The sequence below is a fragment of the Mercenaria mercenaria genome, chromosome 14 (genome assembly GCF_021730395.1).
Source record: "Mercenaria mercenaria strain notata chromosome 14, MADL_Memer_1, whole genome shotgun sequence".
NCBI classification, from domain to species: Eukaryota; Metazoa; Mollusca; class Bivalvia; order Venerida; family Veneridae; genus Mercenaria; species Mercenaria mercenaria.
The window spans coordinates 54,204,286-54,223,394 of NC_069374.1; the positions used below are offsets into that span (position 1 = coordinate 54,204,286).

Below are 19,109 nucleotides of genomic sequence, written 5' to 3' on the forward strand. Positions count from 1 at the left end.
TTTGGTCTATTTTAAATGGTTTTAATGTATATTGATAAACAAGAGTATAGCATTTCTTACAACAAAATGATTCGTTAAAACTAGAAATAATAAACTTTATTTTGGTTCATTGTTAGGAAGCAAAAATTTGGCAAAAATGGAAACCGTTTACTGATAGGCAGTAGTTTTTTCGGTTTTGTATATTTTCATTTATGCTTTTGTTTTTTAAGTTTTCCTTTTTTTGTTTCTGTTTTCCTCTTTTTTTTTAAATGAAGCTAGCACTATTGAGTATTCACCTCTGTTTCTCACATGTTTGACAGTGAAGATACAATAAAATTTATAGTACTAACCTGTTGTCCAGCGTCTTAAGTTTGTTTCTTTATGTAAGGTTTCAAGTAACACCAACAGAATTTAGGTCATTTTGCAACTGTCAAGCTCTTTAGGGTGGCAGAAAGCTACCAGAGGTTATGTGGGTATAATGTCAGACACCTGTGTGCACCTAGGTTGAAGCAGCCACTCATTCATAAGTCAGCTGGAAAGCTTCTTAACATAAAACATTTTACCCCCTAAGCAAGACTTTAAACCCACAGGAGATGGGGTGGGAGGTCAGTGGCCTTAACCACTCAACCACTGAGGGCTCCCATGCTTTTTTGTAGAGTTTACAAGATATCATATGAAGAATTTACCTCTTTGTGTGTTGAGTTGTCTGACAGGTTCTGTATCTATAAGAAGTCTGGCCAACTTTCTTCTGTGACACACCAGTCTCCAGGACTCGGCTGCTCTCCTGTTCCATAAAGTTATAAGTTTGAAACTGCACTGTACAAATATTAAACAGCCAGCAAATTCCATTACCCAGACATTAAGTTATAACATTATCAATGGTATTCTCTTGGTTTATCATGTTTAGAGTTCAGAACAGCAGGGATTCAAACATAAGGGCTGTAGCCCGAGTGATTAAATGGCCATAGTGCCTTTGTTTGTAATCTGGCTACCACATTTTTGTTAAAAGCATACAATATATTAATATATTAAATTCTATTTCCTATCATAGTTTTGTTATATATTTATCAAAGGTCTGAATATTGATTAACATAGTAGAAAGCATTTATTAAATCCATTGTTTTTATTATCTCCCTTTATGACTCTTAACTGTATAACTTCATACTAGCATATTTATTATCAAAACATGTAAAATTACCTACCTTTGAGAGATTATTATATAAACATCAGAACAGCTATTGTTTAATTATAACTAACTAGAGATGCTTTTGAGAAAAGCGCATGTCTCCCACAACTGCCTAATCATCTGAATAATAAGTCAGTCTTTATATACTGTTTACTTAATACTTAATCCACATGCGCATGCAGTTTCTTGACACTAAAAGGACACTATACTACTAGTTGTATAGACGCCGGTTTAGGGGTAAAACTGCGCAAGAAATCTGAGTGTGTTTGGTAAATCAAGGGCCATAATTCCGAAGTGCCCTGGCCAATTTGGCTAGTTATCGAACTTGGCCGAGCACTTATTGGCAGACACATTTTGTTGAAGTTTGGTGAAGATCGGATGAGAAATGTTTGATTTAGAGTGCAGACAAGCTTTGTGACAGACAGACACACAGACAGACACACAGACTGGAGTAAATCAATATGTCTCCCACACCACTGTGTGGTGGGAGACATAACAAAATCAAACCTGGTAAAACTCAGAAACAAAAGTTAAATAAAAGCAAAGGTTGGATAATCTCTCTGTTACCTTGCACAAGAGTTAGACCAAAGTTGCTGTGCCTTCTTTTCATCACATTTGACCTTGAAATGTGACCTCCATACAGAGAGGTAGCGTCTCTGAGTATCCAAGTTGTGTTTGCGTACATGTAACAGTAAGCGTCTCCTATAAATAGAACAAAAGTTTAGAAAACTAACAAAATACACATTGCATTCAAATTCTTTCTTATCATTTTGTCACTTTAGCACAAAAAACTGTACATTTTCACTGTTTTTTTTTTGTCAATGTAGTTACTGACCTTTTTGCATTAAGGTGACGATATGATATTAACCAATCTTGTTTCACTGTTTAATGATATTTCTTCAAAATCAATGTTAATGAAGCACCAAAAACAATAAACTTCATGTTAAAGTGATTGTGCAAAAATTATGACTAATGAATTTTTCTCAGTCAGCTTATTTGTTTCGATCATACAGCTATCCTTCTGGTTTATTAATATTACAAGTTCACATAAAATACATTAACACTAACTGTTCATAATACTGTTCAAAGCAAACAGTACTTGCAAGTAATAAAAACTTTCCAAATAACTACTCACCTGAGATTTCGCTGGCATATAGTGAACCAGTGCCACCGCTCAAACATGCGTCTCTGTAACACTGATTGCAAACACTCGACTGCCGCAGCTCGTCGCTGTTTCATTACAACTACAAAAGTGTACCAGTGTTGGAAAGCTCTGGTCTGGACCTTTTGTCTGATATACATGTCGACAGCTTCACGTCTTTCGACAAGCTCTTGGTAACGTCTCTTCCACATGCAGAAGGCATTCCTTCAAAAATTAATATTGTACACAGGTGACAGAAAATAAGATTTATTTCACAAATATTACAGGAACTAAGGACTTGTAAGGACTTTTCTATTTAATACCCAAGTCACACATATGGCGCGGATAGCTACGTCTAGGCACGGATAGAAACGTAGTAATCAGTATCGATCCGTACCTGAGCCGTACCTTAAAGTAGTAACCCGTGACAATCCGTACCACATTCGAGACGGATTACTATATTTCTATCCGTAGCTAAACGTAGCTATCCGCGCCGTATGTGTGTCTATGGTATAAAGAAGTGTACCTCTGACTTTGTTTACAATGCACTGTAAACAAAAATCACAAACATTCATCAATTTAGGTATTTGTCTAGTTGATGACATTTTGTGTCTAGTGCAAATCGTATATTTATTTATAATCAAACAAATAAGCCCTTCTCAAAATCTGCTTTTTTTTTTAATCACTCCTTGCATTTGACATTTGAGCCGTGCAACGAGAAAACCAACATAGTGGTTTTGCGAACAGCATGGATCCAGACCAGCCTGCGCATCCGCGCAGTCTGGTCAGGATCCATGCTGTTCCCTAACAGTTTCTCCAATTCCAATAGGCTTTAAAAGCGAACAGTATGGATCCTGACCAGACTACGTGGATGCGCAGGCTGGTCTGGATCCATGCTGGTCACAAAGCCACTATGTTGGTTTTCTCGTGGTGCGGCTCATTTCTCAATTATACAGTAGAACCCCAATGAAGATCAGACCACTTCATAGCTAATGTATTCATTTCTTTTCCTTTGTTTTGATTAGGCTGAAGACTAAAGAACATACACTCATAAGTTTCCTCTATGAGAAAAATACCATTCTTCCTTTTTACAAGAAGATCAGGGTCCAGTTGTTCGAAACTTTAACAGGCTGTTAAACTAACTGCCTGTTAGATTTTGATCCAAACACTAGTCTTGGTGGGAAACACTAGTACGATGTTTTAATTTTACTGCAAATACGTTTTGGTGTTCTTGATAGTTAACCTATACATTTGTTTTTATAAGTTTTCTAAACAGTCGAAATATAACTCTAAAAGTTAATCGATCGTTAGCTCAATCACATGTTAAAGTTTCGAACAACTAGGCCCTGGTTGAGTAGGATTTGAACAATAACCTATAGGCTATGGAGCTCATACCGTCTAAACTACACTACAACATTTTTACACTATTTCTTGATAATCTATGTCCACATACCTCATGAAATTGCTATCACACATCCTGCAAGCCTTGTTGGTCAGTAGTGAATCTCGCCATGCTGTGAAGTGAGATCTTAATGATGTTCGTGACCAGTAGATCTCTGCTACACGCATGTCCTCCTCTCTTTCGCTCTTACTGACCTCGGTACCAGCCTTCCATGCTATCATGGCAACCTTCAACTGCGACAATCTGTGTTAAAAACAACATTTTTTTTTCTATAATAAACTTTTTTCATTTGTCTTTACATTAACAGAGATGGAATAAAGGAAAGTATCTGCTGTCAAGGGAACCTATTGGTCTTAAGTCACTCCACTCAAAATTTATGAGAAAATAAAACTAGTGTTTTCTCTCTTATTAAGATCTTACTTAGTCACCTAAGTTCGCATATTCAATGAATAGTAGAGCTGATGAACTGTCATTGAGATTAAACAAATCTGGGCTGAAAATAGCACAGTTAATCATTTTTTCCAGCAGAAAACAGTATGCCACTGCTTAAGGTAGCAGATCTGTAATGACATTTGATTTCATATTCTCCAAACATCATATTGCCATTCTCATGTTGCTAATGTAGTTCATACAAGCAACCTGTAAAGGAATGCCAAAATTGCGTATGAAGAATACCTAACTGTATGGGAAATGCCACATGTCATCACAGATCCACTACAGATCCACTATAGATCCGCTAACTTTACAGGTTATTAATACGAAACAGATACAAGGTGGTTCTATCTGATACAACCTTGCAAAGATTGTGTATTTTATTCTTTCCTCATTGCCTGACTTATACTTACTTATGGAACTGTTTTGCCACAATATACTTGGAAAATTCCACCTTCATGTATGTAAACATTTTCCTCTGTAGTGTAAACTGGAATAAACGAACTGCAAGAGCCTGTCTTTGCTTCTTCTCCTTCGATAGTAGTGTGTAACATCGCCATGATGACCAACCCTGTGCCAGCAACACTCGTCTGTAAATGTGAACAACAGAAAAATGTGACAAATACGTTTTATTCTGCAGGTCTTCCTTTTAAGATAGCGATATTATTATGCTTTATGACAGTTTGTTGACTAAATTCAAATGTTTATAGATCTATCTTTATTTTCATAATTTATTAAACAAGAGGACCATGATGGTCCTGAATTGCTCACCTCTTCCCACATGATCCAGTTTTGAGTATGACGTTGTTTTTTCTATTATTTGACATAGTGACCTAGTTTTTGAGCTCATGTGACCCAGTTTTGAACTTGATCTAGATATTATCAAGATAAAAATTCTGACCAATTTTCATGAAGATCCATTGAAAAATATGGTCTCTAGAGAGGTCACAAGGTTTTTCTATTATTTGACCTATTGACCTAGTTTTTTAAGGCACGTGACCCAGTTTCAAACTTGACCTAGATATCATCAAGGTGAACATTCTGACCAATTTTCATGAAGATCCATTCAAGGGTATGGCCTCTAGAGAGGTCACAAGGTTTTTCTATTTCAAGACCTACTGACCTAGTTTTTGATTGCAGCTGACCCAGTTTCAAACCTGACCTAGATATCATCAAGATAAACATTCAGACCAACTTTCATACAGATCCCATGAAAAATATGGCCTCTAGAGAGGTCACAACGTTTTTTCATTATTTGACCTACTGACCTACTTTTTGATGGCACGTGACCCACTTTCGAACTTGACCTAGATATCATCAAGATGAACATTCCGACCAATTTTTATGGAGATCCATTCACAAGTATGGCCTCTATAGAGGTCACAAGGTTTTTCTATTTTTAGACCTACTGACCTAGTTTTTGACCGCACATGACCCTGTTTCGAACATGACCTAGATATCATCAAGATGAACATTCAGACCAACTTTCATGAAGATCCATTGAAAAATATGGCATTTAGAGAGGTCACAAGGTTTTTCTATTATTTGACCTACTGACCTAGTTTTTGACGGCACGTGACCCACTTTCAAACTTGACCTAGATATCATCACGATGAACATTCAGACCAACTTTCATACAGATCCCATGGAAAATATGGCCTCTAGAGAGGTCACAAGGTTTTTCTATTATTTAACCTACTGAACTAGTTTTTGACGGCACGTGACCCACTTTCGAACTTGACCTAGATATCATCAAGGTGAACATTCTGACCAATTTTCATGAAGATTTCATGAAATATATGGCCTCTAGAGAGGTCACAAGGTTTTTCTATTTTTAGACCTACTGACCTAGTTTTTGAACGCACATGACCCCGTTTCGAATTTGACCTAGATATCATCAAGATGAACATTCAGACCAACTTTCATACAGATCCCATGAAAAATATGGCCTTTAGAGAGGTCACAAGGTTTTTCTATTATTTGACCTACTGACCTAGTTTTTGATGGCACGTGACCCAGTTTCGAACTTGACCTAGATATCATCAAGGTGAACGTTCTGACCAATTTTCATGAAGATCTTGTGAAATATATGGCCTCTAGAAAGGTCACAAGGTTTTTCTATTTTTAGACCTACTGACCTAGTTTTTGACCGCATGTGACCCAGTTTCGAACTTGACCTAGATATCATCACGTTGAACACTCAGACCAACTTTCATACAGATCCCATGAAAAATATGGCCTTTAGAGAGGTCACAAGGTTTTTCTATTATTTGACCTACTGACCTAGTTTTTGATGGCACGTGACCCAGTTTCGAACTTGACTAGATATCATCAAGGTGAACGTTTTGACCAATTTTCATGAAGATCTTGTGAAATATATGGCCTCTAGAGAGGTCACAAGTTTTTTCTATTTTTAGACCTACTGACCTAGTTTTTGAAGGCACATGACCCAGTTTCGAACTTGACCTAGACATCATCAAGGTGAACATTCTGACCAATTTTCATGAAGATCCATTGAAAATTATGGCCTCTAGAGAGGTCACAAGGTTTTTCTATTTTTAGACCTACTGACCTAGATTTTGATGGCACGTGACCCAGTTTCGAATTTGACCTAGAATTTACCAAGATGAACATTCTGACCCATTTTCATAAAGATCCCATGAAAAATGTGACCTCTAGAGATGTCACAAGGAAAATTTTTAGGCACGCACGCACGACGACGGACACTGCGCGATCACAAAAGCTCACCTTGTCACTTCGTGACACGTGAGCTAAAAAGCATTATATTTAATCCTATATATGAGCCGCACCAAGAGAAAACCAACATAGTGCATCTGCGACCAGCATGGATCCAGACCAGCCTGGGCATCTGTGCAGTCTGGTCAGATTCCATGCTGTTCACTAACAGTTTCTTTAATTGCAATAGGCTTTGAAAGCAAACAGGATGGATCCTGACCAAAATGCGCCGATGTACAGGTTGGTCTGGATCCATGCTGGTCACAAATGCACTATGATGGTTTCCTCATGGCGCGGCTCATATGATCAGTTTTGTTTTTATTTGTTCAGGGATTTCAAAGACATTTCAAAAATGTTTTGCAATTAAAATGTACTTGTTGCTGGATTTTTGAAGCAATCCATCTGCTATATTTTTCCATTATCCCTGTTTCTCATATTCACAGGGTTTTTCATATTCTCTTTTTTTGCCTTCAAGTTGTCAAATAATTTAATGCTTGTTATTTTCTAGACGGGAATGGTACAAAACTGATACACTTAAAATTTCAAGTGATTTGAATGCATATTGACGAAACTATCAGCATTTTACTCAATTTTCAAAAAAAAATCCTTTAAAATTTTTTTTTTCGGGTGATGTTTAACTTAGCAAATTTGCCATAAATTACTGATTATGCAATTATTGTAATATTTCTTGATGTATTTACTACAGAATATATCTTTTTATAACACAATGGTAATTTTAATGTTTTAAATTCTACAACTTATTTGTGATGAAACGTCAAATCTAAATTCACAGGAATACAAGTAACTCTCGGTCCATTTCTGTGCGTGAGGGTGTTATCAAATACAATAACAAAATAATTAAATGGGATAATTTCAGTAGTATTTTATGACTCCATCTGAAAGACAAGTGAATTTTCTACAAAATAACACCCAAATGCTGTTTATGAATTGGTTAATCTGTTACTGGGAATAAAAACGACCCCTTAGGCCACCGAGAATATGAGAAAACAGGATACAGTTTCTTTAGGTTAAGGGCCTAATTTGCAAATGCATGGCTCTGTGGCTGTGTTTTGAGAGGCTCTGTACATCTGAGAAATCTACCCTTACAATTAATTGTCTATACTGTGACTTTCTTAACATAACAAGAAAGATACAAGATTTTGAAGACTTTAGTGAAAAATTTTCACTTGAACCCTTGTTATGTTGGACACAAATTATTCTGCCTCCGTGACTAGTGTAGATCGTGATCAGCCTGCACATCCGTGCAGTTTGATCATGATCTGCACTGTTCGCCATTCAGTCAGTATCTTTTTGGTAAGCACCCCTTTTGGCAATTAATGGTTTTGTTCAAATTGAAAGATGAATTATCTCATTATAGAAATTCAGCAGGGTAAGGGTTAAAGCCATTTCTGAAAGTTATTATTCTAAGCCAGATCCAGGATTCAAACTAATAGTATCATCAATCTGATACTGTACAACGTATCTAGTCACTCTTCCAACTGCATTATCGCAGCAAATATACAGAAATATCATTTAACTATGAAATTATGTATATTTGTGGAGGCCTAATTTTTGTGCATTTCATGGTAACCATTGTATTAATTCACAAAATTGAATCCTTATTAAGTTACAAATCCCCATTTACATTACCTTTAAATTCTAATATCTACAAAGTCAAGTCCCACTCCAACCCCCACCCTCTCCCATAAAATATTTGTTTTGTCCAAGAACCAGGAACATATAGGCCAATCAAAGTAAATGAGACACAGGAAAGCTCCCCATCCCCCAGTTACACTTACCTTGCGTGCATGTCTGCCTTATGCTGCTTCAGACATCTCTGGTATGTGTTATACCATTCAAGGAAAACTCTCTCCTTTAATCGCATATTGCTCTGATTCCTTAACATACGAATCCTGTAAATGCAATTGGTAAGTGATTTTAAACATGCACTTATTGTTTTAAGCTTCTGAAGTAAATGCTGACTGGTTTCAAATATGCACTTTTTACATGAAGCTTCTCAGGTTAATAAAAATTTGTAATACACATACTATTTTCTTACTTGCTCATTTAACTAAACTACCATAAGAAGATAATGAGATTAAGTGTTAAAGAAAGATACTTCCATGTACATATATTAGAAGAAAACATAATGCCCAGAAATAATATAAGCTATTTGAGTCGTGCCATGAGAAATCCAACATAGTGCCTTTGCAACCAGCATGGATCCAGACCAGCCTGCACTTCCACCCAGTCTGGTCAGGATCCATGCTGTTCGCTTTCAGAGCCTATTGCAATTAGAGAAACTGTAAGCGAACAGCAGGGATCCTGACCAGACTGCATGGATGCCAAGGCTGGTCTGGACCCATTCTGGTCACAAATGCACTATATTGGTTTTCTCATGGCATGACTCATATAAGCTATTTGTAAAACCAATATGCCCCCAATGACAACCTGTTGAAAAGAACTCAGTTTGTAACTTTCAGTTTCAAGTATGTTGGAACCTTCACTTTTGACCATCTGACCAGTAAGGTTATGAAGCAATCTCCAGCTATTGATCAAAAATCATTTTTTGTCTCAAGATCATTAAATTTTGGACTTTGACCTAATGGTCCCAAAAGCAGTATGGCCATATTATGACCATCTAGTGACAACACTCAATCATAAAATTAAGTTTGACTACTTTAGGCCCAATAGGCCAAAGGGCCCTCTAGTTATTGATAGGAAACCCTTTTAAGTCTCAATGTGACCTTGACCTTTGACCTACTGATCTCCGTCAAATATCATATAAAAATTGATAATCTTACCCAAAAAACATTCTCCAGTTTATAATTGATTGGAGGGTAAAGTATTTAACAACCAAAAGTCTGACAAAAAAATGGAACAACCACCAAACAGACCAAACTATACAGCCCCTTGTCTTCAAAGGGAAGCATAACAAAAATAAAAATCAAGAAAATTTCATTTAATATAATGTAGATATTCCTAGGTGTAGTCTTTGTCTAAATCAATGGTAAGTGTCTCTAACACTGAGGTTAATACATGGTCAAAATATTAAAGCCCCGTCACCACTGTGCTACACAAATGTAAAGAAAATTCACACAACAAACAGGATCTTCTTGTTCAAATTCTGCATGGTTTTATCCCAAGCAAAGTGGTAATTTCTATGCTTGTCACCAGTCCATCACACAAAAATAAAACTTTGATTATTCTGACTGTGAAATCTTGAAATTTGAGTGAACTAATTGTCCAAAAAAAATTTAATTACATTTTAAACATTATAATTCCCAGATATTTGGAATATATTTGCAGTTAACATGAAGTATTCACCAAAAGTTATTAAATAAGAAAATGCAATTTCATTAAACGAAGTAAAAATATTTTTCAAAATATATATATGAGCCGTGCCATGAGAAAACCAACATAGTGGGTTTGCGACCAGCATGGATCCAGACCAGCCTGCGCATCCGCGCAGTCTGCTCAGGATCCATGCTGTTCACTTTTAAAGCCTACTACAATTAGAGAAACCGTTAGCGAACAGCATGGATCTATGCTGGTCGCAAAGCCACTATGCTGGTTTTCTCATGGCGCGGCTCATATGGTGGATTCAGGAATTGGTGTTCAGCAACATGTTTTAAAACAAAACATCCATACAAATAAAATAGACAAAATATTCTGTTTTTTAACCAACAGTACCAAAATAACACAAATTAAACATCAATCAACATTCAAATATCAACCCTGTTGCGTGACTATTACCTCTGTATGGGGGTGATAGGTAAATCATCCAACCTTAGTAATAAAGTCAACACAATCATTATTCTACAACGCTTAGGTTACAGAGAAATCATTAACATTTTGAAAGGGCCTAATTTTTGATGATTTTGTGTTGTTGTGTCAATCAACAAAATAAAATCATGGAGAATATGCAAATTTTCTACTGACTTTGTAATCCACAAATAGATGTCTCCACACAATTGTCATTTTTGTCAAAACCACGAAATTTTATGCCCACGAAATAAATTGATTTCACAGAATAAAGAATTTTAAAGGGTATAACTACAGGTCAATGTCAACTTTTTAAAAAAAATATATAAAAATACCTTAAATTTATTTGTAAAGCATAAAGGTGAAATTCATGAATTTAAACTTTAGCCTGCTGCCGGCAAATGATTCTGCCTTTGAGACCAGTGCAGACCAAAATCAGCCTGCACATCCGTATAGGCTGATCATGGTCTACACTGTTCGCTGTTCTGAGTCAGTAAATTTTCAGTGAACACCCCTTCAAATAATAAATGATATTATTGCCCAAATTAACTGACGGACCCGTCCATTTTAGAAATTTAGCAGGCTAAAGGTTAAATCCACTTTTGACTAAAACCACGAAATTTCATGCCCATTAAATCAAATGATTTCACAGTATACTGAATTTTTAACTACTAATTTTTGTCCATGCTGATACTGTGATGTACATCCAGAGAAATCATAATATGAGCAGCGCCATGAGAAAATCAACATAATGGGTTTGCGACCAGCATCGATCCAGACCAGTCTGCGCATTAGCGCAGTCTGGTCAGAATCCATGCTGTTCGCTAACAGTTTCTATAATTGCTATAGGCTTTGAAAGCGAACAGCATGGATCCTGACCAGACTGCGCGGATGCGCAGGCTGGTCTGGATCCATGCTGGTCGCAAACCCACTATGTTGGTTTTCTCATGGCATGGTTCATATGAGGTAATGTTCTATTATCAAACCAGAAATAATCTTTGTTTCAATGAAGTTATCGGACGAGCTTCACTGCGTATGTGATAAAACAAAGAATAGATTATTCTACCTAATTATTTCTGCAAAAATTCGAAATAATCCCAGAATTGAATGAAAAAGGATTATAGTCAGTATATAATATCTAATATTTATGCTTGCAACAGTCTTAATGAATTTACTAACATAAAAGAAATCTGTATAGTATAATAAGTCCATGGATATAATCAAATATGTTTCTGTATTTGCAGTATCTATACCAGACAAATGCCCCCGCAGCACCTTGACCTTTGACCTGGTGACCTTGACCTATGACCCCAAAGTCAGTAGGGGTCGTGTACTCAATAAGTACTATCAGCATGTGAAGTTTGAAGGTCCTGGGTGCAGTGGTTCGCGAGTAAAGTACCTTCATGCAAAAAGTTAACGTTGTGACGAACGAACGAACAGACAGACAGTTGAAAACTAATATGCCTCCCTTCGGGGGCATAAAAAGTAGAGAATATGACTAGTCCCTTTTTGAATTAAAATGCTATTGTATTCTAGACAATAATGTACATGTATATCTACCTATTTTAACAAAATCTAAATGATTATCTTTTACACATCTAAAAATAATTAGGACAATAAAAAAAAAATCTGGTTTTCTGGTAACAATAAAAATTTACAATAAAGTACATCTAGTCTTTAAGAAATACCCGTAAATAATTACTTTGAATTTTGCCTGCAAAGATAAACAATACAGTCAAGTGTGATATGTCTATGAAGGGTAGGTTATAAATCTGTGAAGAGATATCAATGTGACTGAATAGTTAACGCTGTTTATCAAGAGATAGCAATAAGTTGCGAAAAAGAAATACAACATTTTCAACAGTATTTCAGTGATATATTAAAGCAATCAATTAACCAAACCAATATTCCTGGACCCTGAACCAGTACAGACAATGCTGACTGGTTCACTGCAAGCAAAAAAACTTCTTCACAGAAGATAACTCACATGACAATCTCTGCCAAGTCATCATTGAGAATATTAACGACACTTTAGTGTCAAACTTTCAACCTCTCAATAGTCATGTGATTTACCTACTGAGCTAACTGGGTGGGCATAATTTATATCACAATATAAAGGGTTCAAGAAATATCAATAGATATCTAACACCATTATGCATACACACTATTAAAAGATTTCAAACTGCATTGAAAGGAATGTTATGTAACAATACACCATTATAAAACACTTGCAAAAACAGTTTTAATTGGTCGGTTGTTAAGGAATTTGGAATGTGCATGAAGGAGTCAAATTAACTTACTCAACACTTGCTAAATTTCCTCTCTCTCTTAAACTATACATCACAGAAAATTTAATACAATTTATCGAAAAATATAGTCAAACCTTTATTTAAAGACCACAACAGTTGATATGGCCCAATTACATGTAAGTACAGTTGAACCTGTCACAGTGGCCACCTGCATTAAGCAGCTACCTGTCTTAAGTGGCCACCTGCATTAAGTAGCCACCTGTCTTACTCAGACAGGCTGTGTTGCTCCCTTGGCTGTCTGCTTAATACAGGCTTGAATGCAATCTTTATTTACAGGTTAAAACATATGGAAATATTTCAATAAGTAACAAATTTGCCATTTTTGTAATTCGCAGGTTACTTTTCAAAAGTGGTCTTTAGTTTGGGTTTAACTGGAATTAAACTTATGGTTAAACACAAATGATACTCAAAACCATGTAGATAATCTATGTTAACTGTATCTAAATTTGTAACAGCTCCTATACTAAACTTTATTTTTTCTATTACATCTATGCTATTCTATATCAAGAGATATATATTAACCTTGTTAATAAAATGATGACTACCATTTGAGACTTAGGGAGAATGAAAGTTACGTACTTTTGAGCCTCCTTTGTGAACTGTCTCCATCTGAAGAATGCTTGTTGAAGTCGTAGACGTCTGTTTTCTAATGTGCGATATTTCCACTGAAACGTTCAAACAACACATTACATACTGAAACTTTAGTAAAATTCTTTGACAGTATTTCAGAAAACGATAGGCAAGAATAGTGAAAGTTAAGCCAAACCTGCTTAAACCAACATATTAACTACATGAAACGGTCACAGATACACTATGACCAAATTACATGTGGAACAAGAAGTTCAAAGGAAATCTGTTAAATGTGAGGTCTAGTTCTGCAGAGCAACACATTCAACCAGTATTTTGTCAGGTGTCAAATTTACATCCCATATATCCCAGTCAAGGCAAGTAATGCTTGAAAACAGTTCCAATTTAAGAAATCATCCAGCACTGAACACTAGTCAGGCCATCAGGCGTGAACGGCAATCAAACCTGGATGGCTACCATTGTAACCTGCCAACTGTGCAACTGTCTCCCTCTGACTTCCCTGGACAAACTTACCTCCTCTGGTTCTACTTTTAGCCCAATATCCCTTTATTTATTCATTTTAAGAATTTTCAATATTAATGCAAAACCTTTTTTCAAAAAGATTTTTTATGATAATGTTAAAAGTGGTACACATGTTTTTAAAAAGATAAATTATAAAATAATCTGTCATTTTGCATACATTGGCCTTTTTTAAACTGGCTGAGACTGCTTTCACATCTGAAACTGCTTTATATTATTTTGTGCATTAATTAGTTTTATCTCGGTAGCAGTTTATTTCATGCAGGTTTTACCTGGGTAAATATAAGCTGTAGCAACATGATGTTTATCTTATGCAAGTTTTACCATGGTAAATACAGACTGTAACAACTTGATGTTATGGAAGTTTTACCTTGGTAAATACAGACTGTAGCAACATGATGTTATGGAAGTTTTACCTTGGTAAATACAGACTGTGGCAACATGATGTTATGGAAGTTTTACCATGGTAAATAAAGACTGCGGCAACATGATGTTATGGAAATTTTACCATGGTAAATAAAGACTGTGGCAACATGATGTTATGGAAGTTTTACCATGGTAAATAAAGACTGTAGCAACATGATGTTATGGAAATTTTACGATGGTAAATAAAGACTGTAGCAACATGATGTTATGGAAATTTTACCTGGGTAAATAAAGACTGTAGCAACATGATGTTATGGAAGTTTTACCTGGGTAAATAAAGACTAGCATCATGATGTTATGGAAGTTTTACCATGGTAAATAAAGACTGTAGCAACATGATGTTATGGAAGTTTTACCTTGGTAAATATAGACTGTAGCAACATGATGTTATGGAAGTTTTACCAGGGTAAATAAAGACTGTAGCAACATGATGTTATGGAAGTTTTACCTTGGTAAATAAAGACTGTAGCAACATGATGTTATGGAAGTTTTACCATGGTAAATAAATACTGTAGCAACATGTTATGGAAGTTTTATCTTGGTAAATACAGACTGTAACAACTTGATGTTTATTTCATGCAAGTTTTATCTTGGAGAATACAGACAATAGCAGTGTAGCAACTTGATGTTATTTCCTATGCAAGTTCTACCTTGGTAAATATAGACTGTAGCAACATGATGTTATGGAAGTTCTACCTTGGTAAATATAGACTGTAGCAACATGATGTTAATCCTGTCCTGAAGAATACCCTGTTGTAATTTTGACCTGTTGATTGCCCATTTAAATGCATTCATTCCCTTCTGTAGTGTGTGTCGCCGATGTAGAAGCTCAACTTGCCTGTGCAGCCCAGCATTTCTGCTCGCAGTTTTCCATACGTTAAAGTAGTAGGACAATACATTGGTTCTGTAACAGGTGTCTCCCCTGAAGTAAGTAAAATTAGCCGTAACAGTTTGCTTCATAATGCAAAACATAAGTTTTTGATAATATGTCTGTTAAAGTAATTGTATAAGCAATGAAACATTTCATTCAAAACTTTTCAGTTAATAAGATTTCAGACGTGATACTTTTCATATACAAATTATGATTTCTTTTCTAAAGGTTTCACATTATAAATATCACCCCCGACCCCACCCTCTGAAAAAATGCTTACAATATGAATAATTCTCAAGATGTTACACATTAAATATCAGCAGGAGAATAGCAAAATAATTCTTGCGGAAATTAAATATCCATTTTTAAACTAATATTATGAAGGTAATATTAATCATTAATATTAGTGGGGAACTTATTCTCATGGATTTTGTGGCTGTGCTAATCAAAACAATCAAGTAAAATTTCAATTTAATTGTTTAAATTTGAGATCCACAAATTCTATGGTCCAAAATAGCCATATTGCCCAAAAACCACTGAACTCAATGTCAAAGAATTTCTGAGCATCCATGTTAAGACTTATTTGTTTATTTTCAAAAGAAGAATTTTATTTCTCAAAGAGGGAACTTTAGCCTGCTGGCAACCAATGCAGACTAAGATCAGCCTGCACATCTGTGCTGACTTATCATGGTGTGCACTGAGTTAGTATCAAGTCAGTAAATTTTCAGTGAACTCCCCCTCGAATAGTAAATAATACTGCCTAAACTGAATGATGGATCGGCCCATTTTAAAAATTCAGCAGGCCAAATTCATGGAAGATCTATTAATATAAACTGTATTAACTGAGACTGTGAACATAATGATTCATCTCCATAATATACAATGACTTACTTCTTTAAACTTTCATCTCATATTCTTAACATAATGATTTATTTCCTGAATCAAGGACTTACTTCCGCAACATAACACCATAGCTGATCGGGCTGACTCTCTTTGCAGCTTGAGTGATCTCAAAGTTTCTTGCCTTAGCATGTAACACGTTGTTGAACCAACGCCGGAAACATTTTGCCTACACAACCAGAAAAAACATTTTTTAGAAACAACCAATATTAGAGGATTATGTAATAACGGCTTTTATCAAATTAACATTATTACTGTAGACTGCATAATATAATTATAAATGTGATTTATTGTAAGCTAATTTTCGCAAATTCTGTTACTCAAAATCTGTAACACATGTGAATATTTACTCAGACTACCTTTCAAAATATATTTTGCAATGAGATGCAAATATTTTTAAATTCAAATTTATAAATCTGGTAGAAAAAAAAAAATCCAACTCCATAGTTAATACGCTAGAAGAGATATATAATTTGGCTTAAAATTAGTTCTCTTATCTCGGGTAAATAAAAGCAGAGTGCATTAATATACTTTTTAATCCCCCGCAAACTTTCTGTTTGGTGTTTATACTTCAGTATCTTTCGAGCTGAGACACAAGTCCTAGCCATTCCTATTATCTAAGTAGAAAATGTAAAAAAAAATCTTCACAAGGTTAATGTATCACTGACCCTGGAACTAATAGGACAATCTGCTGAAAACACCTACATATCCTAAGAAGTTTTATTTCCGTAAGCCAAAGTTTGTTGGGTTTAACATCACACCGACACAATTATAAGTCATATGGCAACTTCCCAGATTTGATAGTGGAGGAAAGCCCCAGATGCCCCTCCACACATTATTACATTTGGGGCGGGCACTTGGGTAGAACCACCAACCTTTCCAAAGCCAGCTCGATGGCACTAAGACAAAGTATCCTCCAGTAATTTTTCTAATTGACACTACAGTTTATCAACACCATAAAACATTGAGACTGACAATTATTTAAAGGCAACAAAAAAAAGAACCACAATATTTTGCTAAAATAACTGTGTAATTACCATAAGCACCAAATTCTGTCTCGTTTCTTCATCAACATTGTACAGCCGGCGTAGCAACTTAACAGCTTGGCAAGTAGACGAGACTGACTCTCCAGATCTTATAGAGAATGGTAGACTGAACACTGATGATCTAAAAAATATACAAAATATTTCAGTCTGAAAAAAAAAAAAAAAAAGATGAATTTTTATGTTGCAATTACCCAATGAAAATAAGATTTTGACCAACCGCAATGTTAAAGGTATTTCTGACCAGCTATGTCATTTGAGCCGCGCCATGAGACAACCAACATATGGTTGGCATTTCTTTTAATTTAAGGATTCATACACAGCTCAATACAGTTAAGGCAGTTCTGGGTCACATCCATGCTGTTCGCTTACAATGACATTGAAACAGGAATGGGTCCTGGATATTCTGTGTGTCGCACTAAGACGCCACTGTGTGTATTGTTTTTCTTCTGGCACGGCTCATTTCATTATCTCTGTCTCATTTTAAATACGTACACCTCAAGATTAATATAATTTCTTTTAATTTTAAAAGAAGAAATTTTCATTTTTTTTAAAAAACAAAGTTGCAAGTAAAGTTAAAAGGAAGTGATTCTGAGATAGCTCCACACAATGTGCTACTACAGTGCAGCTTGACAATGCTACATTTGAAGACCTAGTCGAAAATAGGGCCTCTAGAGTGTATTTTCTGTGTAAGTTTCACGAAGATCGCACTAAAACTGTGACTGTAAATTGTACTCTACTGTATTAACAGCTTAACTGTTGACCACAACTGAGCAAAATTATCACAATTACTTAAAATATATTGTAATGTAATGCAAACAATTATAGTACCACAAATCGCTTCACAGAGGAGATATTACATTTCTTTGCATTTGTCTGGTACACTTACATGTAAGAAATAGTTCGTAATAAAATCTGCAAACATTACAAACGGTATTTCCTGAGCTACTATTCACAAGCTGCAATAAAGCCATCTATGAAGCTTATATCTCATTAAGACATTCTGACATCATCTTCTGTGCAAACAAGAGCTGTCTCCGGAGGATGACACATGCCCCCGATGGCACTTTGAATGAATAGTTATGGCCGATGTTCGAGTTTAGGACCTTTGACCTACGGAGCTAGGTCTTGCGCGCGACACATCGTCTTACTGTGTCACACATTCATGCATAGTTATTTTAAAATCCATGCATGAATGACAAAGACATGGACCGGACATGCCCATCAATGCACTATCATGAAAAATGATCTTTAACGTCTAAGTGTGACCTTGACCTTTGAGCTACGGACCTAGGTCTTGCGTGTGACACGTCATCTTACTGTGGTACACATTCATGCCAAGTTATTTGAAAATCCATCCATCGATGACAAAGATATGGACCAGACACGCCCATCAATGCACTATCCTTTAACGTCTAAGTGTGACCTTGACCTTTGAGCTACGGACCTGGGTCTTGCGCACTGCACGTCGTCTTCACTGGGCAAAATATCATTACTAAAATGTTATTATGAAAATCCACAATCCATCAGATAGACAAAATTATACATCTGCATGGACACACAGAAGAAATTGCGAACAGACAGTACAAAGACCGACAGATTACAAGCGAATAAAGCCACATGAAGCGTTTCAAAAACATTTGCTCCACTTCTGGTGCAAAAAAACACAACACTCACACAAGTGGAATATACATGGGTGTACAAAAGTCCACACAGCTAATCACCATATTCATACTCATATAAGAACTTTTTTTATTTTATTCAGAAGGCATATAAATATATACATTTTTGTACCCCCACCCTTTGGGGGCA

At 35.7% G+C, this 19,109-nt stretch overlaps 1 protein-coding gene across 7 annotated transcripts in view; it reads right to left on the reverse strand.

Annotated features, from left to right (window-relative positions):
* The window catches only part of LOC123527556 (uncharacterized), a 76,159-nt gene that overhangs the window by 28,788 nt on the left and 28,262 nt on the right, over window positions 1-19,109 (reverse strand). For 5 of the 7 annotated variants that reach the window (XM_053523524.1, XM_053523526.1, XM_045307086.2 and 2 more), the window contains 12 exons: window positions 17,292-17,421; window positions 16,308-16,423; window positions 15,180-15,405; window positions 13,530-13,615; window positions 12,942-12,974; window positions 10,633-10,665; window positions 8,676-8,789; window positions 4,554-4,730; window positions 3,760-3,951; window positions 2,301-2,531; window positions 1,733-1,867; window positions 666-763 (listed from right to left, as the gene is read on the reverse strand). In XM_053523524.1, coding sequence (XP_053379499.1) covers window positions 666-763; window positions 1,733-1,867; window positions 2,301-2,531; window positions 3,760-3,951; window positions 4,554-4,730; window positions 8,676-8,789; window positions 10,633-10,665; window positions 12,942-12,974; window positions 13,530-13,615; window positions 15,180-15,405; window positions 16,308-16,423; window positions 17,292-17,421 — 1,571 coding nt within the window. The remainder of the gene's footprint in view (window positions 1-665; window positions 764-1,732; window positions 1,868-2,300; window positions 2,532-3,759; window positions 3,952-4,553; window positions 4,731-8,675; window positions 8,790-10,632; window positions 10,666-12,941; window positions 12,975-13,529; window positions 13,616-15,179; window positions 15,406-16,307; window positions 16,424-17,291; window positions 17,422-19,109) is intronic. The other 2 variants (XM_053523527.1, XM_053523528.1) reach the window with 2 other exon arrangements.